Source organism: Athene cunicularia, assembly GCF_003259725.1.
Source record: "Athene cunicularia isolate RWA chromosome 4 unlocalized genomic scaffold, athCun1 chr4_part2, whole genome shotgun sequence".
Lineage (NCBI taxonomy): Eukaryota > Metazoa > Chordata > Aves > Strigiformes > Strigidae > Athene > Athene cunicularia.
Window position 1 is genome coordinate 17,011,322 of NW_020799099.1, and position 11,506 is coordinate 17,022,827.

At 43.6% G+C, this 11,506-nt stretch overlaps 1 protein-coding gene across 6 annotated transcripts in view; it reads left to right on the forward strand.

The window, feature by feature from the left end:
• The window catches only part of TBCK (TBC1 domain containing kinase), a 152,633-nt gene that overhangs the window by 126,777 nt on the left and 14,350 nt on the right, over window positions 1-11,506 (forward strand). For all 6 annotated transcript variants that reach the window (XR_003398258.1, XR_003398260.1, XR_003398259.1 and 3 more), the window contains exon 26: window positions 9,536-9,541. Coding sequence is in view for 1 of the 6 variants with exons in the window: in XM_026847359.1 (XP_026703160.1) it covers window positions 9,536-9,541 (6 nt within the window). In the remaining 5 variants the exon portion in view is untranslated. The remainder of the gene's footprint in view (window positions 1-9,535; window positions 9,542-11,506) is intronic.

Below are 11,506 nucleotides of genomic sequence, written 5' to 3' on the forward strand. Positions count from 1 at the left end.
TGTCAAATGATGTTCAGATGGGAGAGAGCTGGTGCTGACCACCTGATTTCCCAAATATGAAAACAACGAATTTATTCAGCTTTTGCTTTAATCAGGCATTAGGGTGGAAATGTGATGATAAATACATTTCCTTTGCGATTGTGCCAGTACTTTCTCGTGGAAAAATACACCTGCTCTGATTGTAACAGGGAGGCATCTTAAAGCAGAATTACAGTTAAAGCAAAACTGAGTTTAATTTGGCTGAGAGACAGGATACAGTGGTTTTAATCAAATGGAGAGCTTTCCTGTGAGAGATTGGGTTACTCCACACTAGAAAATGTTTTGGTTTTTTTATTTTGGACATAGATGGTTAAGAAGTGGAGCTCCAGGTGGCTGTAGCACTCCTGTGTCAAATCCATGGATTTAGTTTCCTTTAAGAATTATCTCTTGCTTCTTTAAAATATGCTTGTTTTCTGTTTTGTTGTTTTCTCTTGAAAAGGGAATTATCAAAGGTGACAGCTTTTCATCATTTATGAAATGTTTTCTATGTAGGGTTGAACTTCCCTGTGAAATGTTTTTTGGGAAAAAGCCTTCATCAATTACAGCAGAACAAGAAAACCTGCATCTCTTTCTAAATTGAAGGAGGTAAACTGGACACCCAGGTCCGTGAACTCAGGGAAGAGCTCTATCAAAACTGAAAAAATATGTCTGTTTTATATTTTGCCAGATACCTACCGTTAGAATAGTGCCAAGCATGCATGCTGCAGAGGGGGGCAATGCTGTAACCTCCTCTGTGATGGTAGATTAGCAACCTGATGCCCTGCCATTGCATTGCCCTTGTCTGCTGGAGGTGTGAAATAACTGTCTGGGCAGAAGAATGGAAATTAATAGGTGATAAATTTATTTTGACACGGATGAGCTGTGTGATTCAGAGCGGGGAAATTGCGGGCATAATGCATTCAGGAAATAGAGTGAAGCAGTCAAAACTCTGAAGTTCGTGAAGCATATTTATATGTCAGCATCTCTGACAAGTCTCAATAGCTCATACTGTTGCTGAAAAAAACAGGCAAGTTTTTCCTTAACTGTCTGGAGGTTTGTTGGACACATTGGGGGCAGGATTCAGAGTTAACCAGACTTAATTAGTGTGTTCTAGCTTGGTAGTGCGGACAGCTGTAGCTGTACTGACAGTGAAAATCTGCAGATTGACACAAAGTCTACAGATAAGAATCCAGCCAGGATAAACTCACATCATCTTGTCCCACATGTGCTGGTGTGTGTCCTTAGGTATGAATTTTCTGCTCTGGATTTAACAGATTATTTCTATGAATGGCTTCTCTTTCATTATGAACTTAACAGAGTAACCCAGAAATTCTGAATTACAAACAATTTCCAGAAGGAGATTCCGCCTTCTTGCCAAATAAAATGTATGTTAGTTACATTTTAGTGAGATGTCGTTGCACTTTATCAGGGCACATATTCATTCCAGGCCAGTCGCTATGAAAACTGTGAAAATTTACAGGTTCATTTAGAGAAAATATTAACTATTCAAAGTGGCCCCACTTTTCACTGGCAAAGTGATAACAAAAATAAATATTGATAATGTTGTTATTAAAGATATATTTTTAAGGGGGAAAAATATTCTTAGGGAAGGTATTTGAGGGAGAAAATTATTAAAATGGATCTGTTTCTGTTTTGGGGGTGTGTGGATGGTGGTGTTCTCTCTCTATCTCTACCTCACCCCTCTGTCTCTCTTCCCTTCCTCCCCCTTTCCCCCCCCCCCACTTCTGCTCCCTTCCTGGCACTTAACTTTTCATGGAGGAGGTTGGTGTGACAGCTCTTGTTCAGCTAAAGCTCTGCTCACAGCAATCCCTGTGAGAAATAGTGATTTCTTTTTTCTAGTGCCTTGAGTCGAAGTATCTCAGATTTACAGAATATTGGTTCTTTTCAGTACCAGAGGAGGATAAGGACAGATTAACTGAAGTAAAAGCCTGCTTGCATTCTCAAGTCTGACATCATTTAGGATATGAGATGTTGATGGTCATGTTTCCCTAGGTATTAGGCAGAAAACTTGAGGTGTTCAAGAGAGTTTCTACTAGGCCATGAGTGAGGAGAGTATTTGTCCTTCATATTAGCCTTGGCTGGACCTGAAAGGAAATTCTCACGCACAGGAGACGAACAATTTTGTAATGCTGAGTGAAGAGAGAAATGCATTAAATGATGTCAGTAGGCTGTGCTGAATTTATCTGAGAGGGAAGTTTCTTTTGGATGATTGGACCACTGTCAGGAGGGTATCGCAGGGGTTAAGTAATATTTTTATAGAACAAAAATGTTTCTCTGAAAGGAATATGTTCACATTTAAAGTATCCCAAAGAAGAGAGGGAAACACTATTTTGAAGGTTTTGTCCCATAAATTCAGGTGGGATTCCCCAGAATAGAAATCTCCCTGTTCATACAGCATATAGTGTAAGATCTCGCATGGATCACTATGGCACAGTATAAAAGTTTATTAATAATGATAGCATCACCTATGTGGGCACTACTGACTTTCCAAAAGCAATCTGTCTATTACAGTGGCACAGGATTTTCTCCATCAGTTCTTTAGATGTCTGAGAGCCCAATGCCTCCTCTCCTGCCACTTTGTGGCATCACTTTTGCATCAGCACAAAGCGTGAAACACACCCTGACCCAAAACTTGCCGTTTGGCATTCAGAGCATGCTGATGCTAACAGTAGGACAGTGATGAATTGTGTGGTGGGAAGAGCAACCTAGAGGCATTGCTAAGTGGCTGTAATCCAGGGCCATGGTCAGGCTTTGGCACAGTGTCAAAATCTCACAGAACTGTCATGCGAGAAGCCTCATTGCCTAGCTACTCACTGCACACTGTCTGTAACCTTCTGTTATTTTATACAATAGGATTGGTGATATAGTTTACATTATTTTTTAATAAAAAATGCCACTGTGTAACTGTAAAGTGTTAGGGAAAATATGGGACATGTGGAATTTACTCAGTAAAGAGCCAGAATGCTTGTGGCGGTGGTTTTACCTGCATTACTTGGATGTTATTTGTCATTTGTTTCTTGATCGTTTTTATTTCTCTGTAGCAGTCCCTGCCTCTGATTCCACCTGTGGGAAATAGATTGATCATGGACCAAAAGAGGAGGAAGGGCTCTAAATTGAATACCTTTGCAGTGGGTTTTGGGTGTGCTTAAGCCCTCTGACATTTCAAGTTGCCGTAGAAGCAGTTGCAAGGAGATGTTTTCTGTGCCACAAACAAAGCAGGCAGATGACTGTGAACTGATGTTTGCGAATGGATTTGGTAATAAAACAGTGTGTCCACACGGCAACACAGCGCAGACAGACCTTATCTCATTCCAGTTTCAAAAGCAGTCTAGCAAGAGCAACAGGGAACTCAGCACAGGTTCTAGTGCTCCTCTGGTGAGCCCTGTCTGAGAGTTGTCCTGGTCTCACTAGTGTCAGCTGTAGGAACACACTACTGTTTGCAGTTACCGTGCTGCCTGGCTCTCTGCAGCTGTCTGAAGTAGGAGGAGATCACTGTCTATGAGGAATCCTGAGAGCAGCACTGACAATGGCAAAGCGACTGAAGTTTGATTAACCAGGAAAGATCAAAAAAGCAGCATGTCTTAAGTTTGACCAGGTGATTAAGACATAACCTGAGCTGTACAAAGATGTTTTGGGTGGTCTCTTTGAGAGGAGACATTTCAAATTTGTTGAAGTAAAAATTCTGGCTGAAGGTCAGGAAAAGTATGGCTGGGCTCAGAGCCTCTTTGTCCTCTTAACAGTATGGACGCACACAGGGCTATGGACTGCATGCCTGCTTTGCAGAGGGGGTCACCTGGGGCTTTCAAAGCACACCAGGTAAGGCAACAGAACAGATATTGCTTCAGAAGAGCCCTGCAGGAGAGGAGAGGAGAGATAGGCAGGATGAGCTATTAGGCTGTACAAACTTTGCTCTCGGTGATTTTGGCTTGGAGCGGGGTGGGTGTATATAGACACCCCAAGTGGCATTTTTAACTAGCTCATGTTATGTTTCTTTGAACCCTCTTGAACTGTCAGGAGACTCAAGGCTCTCGTTGTAACAAGCGGAGCCTGACAAACTGCTGAGGATTTGCACCTGTGAAATGGCGAAAAAATGGTGCTAAGGGAGGTTGTTCCTTCTTGGGTAGTGCCTGCTCCCCCAGCAAACCCCAGGGAGGCATTTGGGAGGTCCTGCCTTCCCAGCACTGCCCAGCCTTAGTAGCACTCCCCAGGCAACTCCTGTTACATGTTCTACCTGAATGCAGAATTGGCATATATCTTTTCTATGTATATATATGTAAGATATATATTAAAAATATCTGTATATACATGCCGTTCCTCATATACAAATAAAGGTGTAGTATTGGAATTGGCTGCCTGCTAGAGGCACAGTCAGCTTGTCATCTGTTGCACCTCACCGAAGCTTGTTCAGAGTGGGGGTGAAAGTTGATTTTTTTTTTTTTTCAATGTCTGCGAGAACAAATAAAGAGTCTAGAAATGTAGATAAACCACTGGAATTACTGTAAGCAATATTGACTGGAGGAAAAAATGCTTACTTTTTTTCTCTTGGAACTTTGTTCTTTTTTTGCAGAACGAAGTCCTTCCCTTTTGCCCTCTGAAATTAGCCGGAAGTTGTTGATAACTTTTTGTTTGTTGTTTCCTCATCCAGCAATTATTTTAGTGTTCAGCCTTAGAGAGCTCAGCAAAAAAACCTATTTTTTCCTTAAGTTTGATGTTGAAGAAGCAAAGTAAATTTTGTGATTCTGACATACATGAGAATTAAATATTATTTCTGAGTTAAATGAACGATGCTGGAATTCATGGGCCAGAAAATCAGCTGATAAAAAAACCATCATAGCACCGTTTGAACTAAAAGCTTTACTGTAACTTTGCTATCAGCTGAGTTTCTGTAAATGTACTTTCCTAGCATAGTGGTGACACTAAGCTTAGCCCTGCTGTCTCTGAGTTAGTAGCTGAGCTCCAGGAGGGAGGTGGAACAGATGGGCTGTGCCAGTGAGTGAAGCTCTCGCCTGCATGTATCTCACGGTATCTTATTTTCAACACCTCTCTAGGACAGAGTTTGAAGATGGACCCATCAAGCAGAAGGAAAAGAGCAGGGGAAAAATTTTTTAAATTTCAAAATCCACTGTTAACAGTTGCTGGACTCATTGTGTATCAGTAAGTTAGGTTTTGACTTTGAAAGAGTCTTTTAGCTCAGGGTACATTTGCAGTAACAGGGTAAGTGCAACAAGATGCAAACCAGAGCCACGAGGGGTTGCTCCACAGCTTGCCATGTCTTGTGGCCTTACAAGCGTTGCTGAGGGCAGCAGCAACAGAGCGGGTTGGGGCGAGGAGGACAGACGGCTTCAGACTTGCTCTGGCAGGTACAAAACACAGCAAGAGCCAATTTCTTCATAAGGGCATTTTGCCACTGCCTCTTCTCTTGTCTCAGGCAGCAAAAAACTGATTTCACCATTAGGAGGCGGCCAGAAGGCTGGAAAATGTAAAAGGATGGGAGAAAAGAAATGGGGTCAGGAGCTGGGAGTGAAAGGTTGATTGCTTGGGAGTGCTTTTGCCAGGCACGGACTGTGGGCAAGCAGAAATAAAATGTATGTATTAATAGAAAATAGATGAGGTCTGACCTTGCTTACTGGAGAGTTTTATGAGGGTTCAGACAATGAAATCAGAGGAAGGAGATATTTGCCCTAATTTTAATCTTTGTTTATCTTTACATAGTCTTAGAAAAAATGTTCTGTATTTTAAACCATTGAACAAGTACAGAGGAGAGAACAGCTAGCTGCTCTGTCTCTTAATGCTATTTTAACAAGAGGTCCCCAAGCTGATACTGGTCTGTATCATAATTTGCTATGGACTTCACGCTTTTATTAGAATTACTGACAAAGTCACAAACTCAATTTACCTGTCATGCCCTGAGATGAAGGGAACAGTATAGTTGTTGGAATGGCTGATGGCCCCTTGGTCATTTTAAGTTACTAATGGTATTGTTTCAGGTATAGAAAATATATATGGATGTGCAACGGTACCTCACTTGGGTTTTGGTTCAGTTTTTGCTTGTTGAAACATTGGCAAGAAGTACAAGATTTTCTTGATTTTCTTTTTTTCTTTTCTTTTTCTTTTTTTAGTATGCAGAAGGTCCAAGTTGCAACACTTGGGACTTGGACTTTTCCAAGATGTGATGGAGTCTTAGAGCAGGAACTAAAAGGTGGTTCCCTGCCAGGACCAAGCTGCTGCCCAGGGAAAACAAACAATAGAGGAAAGGTTACAAAGAGAATAATTATTTTTGTTCTCTTGACAGCTGGCTAATCTCCCTGAATTTGGAAGGTCATAGTCACAAGGCATAGATGGAGTAATAATAGCAATGTGTGTCTGACAGAATGTCCCCCTGCTACATGGCTATTAGGAAAATACCCCAGGAATTAACTTTTTAAAAATAGCTCAGTGTTGCTGGCACGAAGGGTGTGACTGTGGCTCCAGGAAAAAGTTCTGGTTTCCTAAAGTCAAAAAAATCTGGTTTTCTTAATATTTATCTCGAGGAGTAAATTGGCCTCTCCTGCCAGGGAAAACAGTATTTTGGGTTCAGTAAGTCCTGAGGCAGTGAAACTTTATTATTGTTTGGGCAGGATCTGGCAAACACTGCCAGGTGCAGTGCTTTATGCCTAACGTGAATCTTCCTGGTAGACAGGGGCCTAAACTTAAAAGTATGCAGCTGAGGATAAAGGCTTTGATAGCCTGTTTTTCATCAAAAGCTCAAGACTACAGCAGCAACACAGAGCTGGAAGATGGAGAGAAGAAAATTGGGCTCCTGGAACAAACTGGAGTGTAAGAGAAAAAGTGCAGTTGGGAAATTTTGAGAGCTGTGTGAGGAAGAGGAAGAAAAGTCAGGAGGAGAGAGGATGCAACCTGCACAGAGGCTGGGGAGCTGTACCTCCACATGTGTTGCAGTGAGTGCATCCAGCTTCAAAGCACACACGCACATACTTAGTGTAGACAAGATAAAGAAATACGCCAGTTCTGAATTCACAGTCTTTAGCCACTTATTACTTAACTGAGGATTTGGTTATGCTTAGAAGCAATGGCAGTGCCCGCGCTCCTGCAGTCAGATGGGGTACCCGTCAGGATCCCGACTGCTAGGGCGCCCTTTGCACCGTAGGGTGGGCAGTGCAGGCTTGATAGGCTGTATAAATTCAGGAGGGGTTTTTTTTGTGGAGTGCCCAACTACAAAGGCTTGGAGGTAAAGGAGGGAGGCTTTTTCTAGTTTGATTTGTAGAGGCTTGGTTTGAATCTGTTCCCACCAGGGGCTTGATCCAGCCCTAACTGAAGCCAGGGGGAGGGGTGGCAGGGTTGGGCCTTGCCAGGGGCGAGAAACCCCACTGTGGCAAGGTGTGCGGGTGTTGGGACACCCATGTGAGCCGGCACACCTGCACGGGGCAGCACAGCCCCCTTAGCCCAGGCTGTGCCCATGCTGGTTTATTCCACTGGAGAGCTCTGCTCCCACTGGGGAAAACCGGCACAGCTGGGACCCATCCGGAATGGCGTTGGCTTGGCACTGGGTCCCCTGGTGCACAGCTGGGCGGTGGGTATTGCCTTTGCCCTCTGCCCAGGGAGTCATTGGGGGCAGTCATTGCCCTCAGCTGGGAGTCATTGGGGGCAGTGCAACCTTTCCGCCAGCCCAGAGGGTTGTAATGACTGGAATCAGAGGAGGCGGCTTGAGTGTTTGCAATTTGGAGGTGAGCGTGCCCATATTTCAAGTACAGTGATTGTAAAATTGCTCATAGGTTGGTTGAAGAGATTTTGGCAGGTTGATGTCACTGTGGGCTAGACTGGAAACTGCAGCAAAACTGGAGTGTGCTGAAATATGAGGCTGCAAGAGCTCTCTCTTTGTCTTGCCCTGATGCTGCCCTGGTTTAGTATTGGTGCAAAGACACTTTGTAAAAGACTTTGAATGTTGATAGCTGTTATTTAATTAAACAATCCACTTTGGAGCCTTGTAGAGTGCTCTGCGTAGGAGATAGGAATGGCATGTTCTATCTAGGTTGGAAGAAAAAAACTATCACAAAGCAGAATATGATGAAGAAAAGAATGTTTTACTTCAGTTCTTTGATGTGGGCAAAAAGAAGTTTGTTTGTTTTCAGGTACAGGAGAAATAGGATTTTAGACAACAATTCTTACTTGGAGTAAGAACTCAATTTACTACATCCGCTTTGGAACGCTGCTTGGATGTTTGTTTACTGGAGCACATGTGGCTCTTCTGCAGTGAGTCTGCCAACTGCTTGGCAAGGGACAGGGGAAATGTCTGTTAAAAGTTAACTAGTGACTGAGATAAATGACATAGAAACAGCTCAGGGAGCATGGGGATTTCATCAGTGTCTGATCTGCTTGCTTGTCTCATGGCTGCCCAGGTTCCTTTGTAATGTTGTTCTGGGTTTCTGTGCTTTCTGCACAGTGGCCTTCTAGATGCCCTGTTCAGCAGCTCCTTCAGGAGAGAACCTCAGGTGTATTTCTCTGAGCACCTGAGAGGATTCATTTTAATCAGAAGAAAGGTGTTTTGTCTGGTATTAATGAAGGACCAGATCTTGTGCCACAGAAACCAATGACAGCTGGGTCCCAAACCGCTTTAGCCTGCCTTGCTGGGCTGTGGCCTTGGCAAAAAAGCTGAGCTGGAGATCCAGGCTCTGGCAGTTACAGATGAAACTTGTTTGTAACCTTCCCCCCTTCAATATAATGCTGGATAAAGGATGATTTTAATTGTGCTGCTGCTTTTAACTAAGTTCTATTTCCGGTTAGGCTAGTTGACCACTCTGGTTGTGTATCAAGAGGACAGTGTGTAGCAGCAGGATTTGTGAGTAAGTCCAAGTAAATGGCATTTACATACCTCTGGGTGCACAATATAAGCATTTTCCCACTTCTCATAATCTGCCATGTGGGTGAGTTGAGTTACCTTACAGAAGTATAAGCAAGGGTGTGGAGAAGTGCATAGTGAAAATTCCTACCAGTCCCTTGAATGTGTTTGGGGAGCTCCTTGGGCAGCCTCACTCCTTGGCTGGAAGAGGCGGGTGGGCAAAGCCCGAGACCGCTGGAGCAGCCTGTGCCTTTGCTGCTGCAGCTCTGTACAGTTCCCTTAGGGGTGCAAGATGTTTGTCTTCCCAAAAGCACAGTCGTCAAAGGGTGGAGCTCATTTGTGCAGTCAGTACAAATCCCCTGAGGGTGTTGTTGCCCTGTTGATCAGACTTGAAGCATGGGTTGGCCACATTGGGTGTTGAGACGCAGCCATAGCAAGGTTTGAAAATACCCCTCGCATATTATTTTGCATGTTGCAAGATTACCTTGTTTACACTTGATTACACTGTTGGCAGGCGTGTGTGGTTTGGAGATGCTGTGTTCCCGGGCTGTCCCAGGCAGACCAACCACTGGAAAACTCACCAGTTGAAGTGTGTGTCAGTGCCTTTTGGGGACAGAAATGGAGTCCAGTTGTTTGGCAGTTCCACACTGGTGGGTGCAGTTGCAGGTTTGCTTCCATTTCCCCATTTGTGCCTCCTGTGGTGTCACTTATAATTGCCTCTCAAAGGGTCACAGTTCAGATCTGTTTGCTGCATGCTCAGGTTGTTGCCCTATATGGGTTTTTTTATGCAGTGTGCTAACTGCACTAGGACCTACTTGCAATACGTAGGGGATTTCAGTTGGAGCAGCTAGTGCAGAGAGTGGTACTGAATGGGTCTCCTCTGTTGAGGGTCCCTCATCAGGAAGAGAGCAGACTTGCATGTCAGGGAAGGAAAATCTTAACTTCATCAGGGAACATCAGAGTTTGAATTTGACTGATGTCTTTAGTAGCACAACTCATACCTCTGACAAAACTTGAGAGAAAAATGAAATTGCATGAGTTAGGGGCCACCTGGTCCCAGCCAGCTGTGGAGGGTTAGTCATTGTTTGTGTGTTTGCTGTGATGTCAAACACACTCTTTGGACTAAGTGGTGTCCTGGAGGGGATGGCTGAGTATAAGATGAGGAATAGTGTTACAAAGAGCCTGAGTAAGAAGCCTGTGGACTGGAGCTCTGCGGCCGAGCCGTATTTGAACCCTTATAATTTTTGTCTAGCCTTCTAACCACCTATGTAAGCAGCTCAGAGGCTGTAAGGTGATGAAGGCATCGCTTGATGTACCATGTACTTTCTCTGCCTGTTTTTCATATTAATGAAATATTTTTTTCAAGCCCCAGTCACAGATCTCTATTTGGCAAACAAATTACTCCCATAAAAGCTGTCAGAGTAGCTCGCAGTGAGTTTTCCAGCAAGCATGAGTGTGCCACGGCTGCTTGATAATACACAGTGAAGCTGCCAGAGTGCCGAGGTCTCCTAACACCCCACAAAAATGCCCGATGTACCTTGTGGGTAGTTAAACATCACTTGCATTTAGCAATCAGCCTTAGGTAATGGAGTTCAGCCAATTAAAATATCTTTTTATAAGCAGGATAAAACCAGTGGCATATGACAGGAGGGTAACTGAATTGCTCACAGTTTAATGAAACTTCTCACTACACAATAAAGGTGCCTGGTTTCTATGTAAATTGTTGGACGCTATAGAGTTTTGGGGTTTAATATTAGTGAGTAGCTTCGATCCCTGTTTATACACTCCAGGGCACAATAACTAAAGGGATCCCCTAAGACCATAACGAGAATCATGTTTATTTCATATCTGAGAACAGTAAACATCCTGTCTGGGCATGGAAACCTTGTAGAACCCTATAGGATCACTTCTCCTGTTCTCCAGCCGCTCTAGGAAACTAAGGGTAAGATGATAACATTTCCTGAGCTACCTCAGAACTTGAGAGGGATGGAAATCAAAGTGTCTCTCCTGGACATCCCTCTGAATCCTACTAATCAAATTTTTTTGCCTTAGATCATCTTCCAGTTATTTTCCTCATTTAAAGCATAACTGGCACTGCTTGGTGCTTATTTGGGTTTAGTTCTCCGCTCACATCGGGCTGGATGTCAGGTTGGTCTTTGCTGAGAACTGTGGTGGTGTCATCACCAGCTGAGGTGGCACACATCACATCAGCTCCCACATGAGGAGCTCTTGCTCTTGTGCTAGACCTGAAGCTGAGGATGTGAGAGTGCATTTCACTGTGCTGCTCTCAGTGTTTATACCTAGAGGGAAAGGTCTGGATAAAGGGAAGAAAGTTTACTTGTACTTGGCATCCCAAAATACTGGTATTGAGATCGAATGAGTAGGTTCCAACATTCGGTGGAACAAAATAATAGGCAAGAGACTTGTTCTTTTAAGTCAGCCAGCTTTTTTTTTCCTAATTTAAAATTTGGATGTTGCCTTTGATCTGTTACTGATCACATATCAGGGTATACTTTTGGCTGCTTACCTTTTTTCTCTGGGCACTTGTGCTACACAAGTATTATTGTGCTCCTCTGGGAATAAAATAATGTAGAAGCATACTCTAAATTGGCAGTGGGTTGGGGGCGGTGG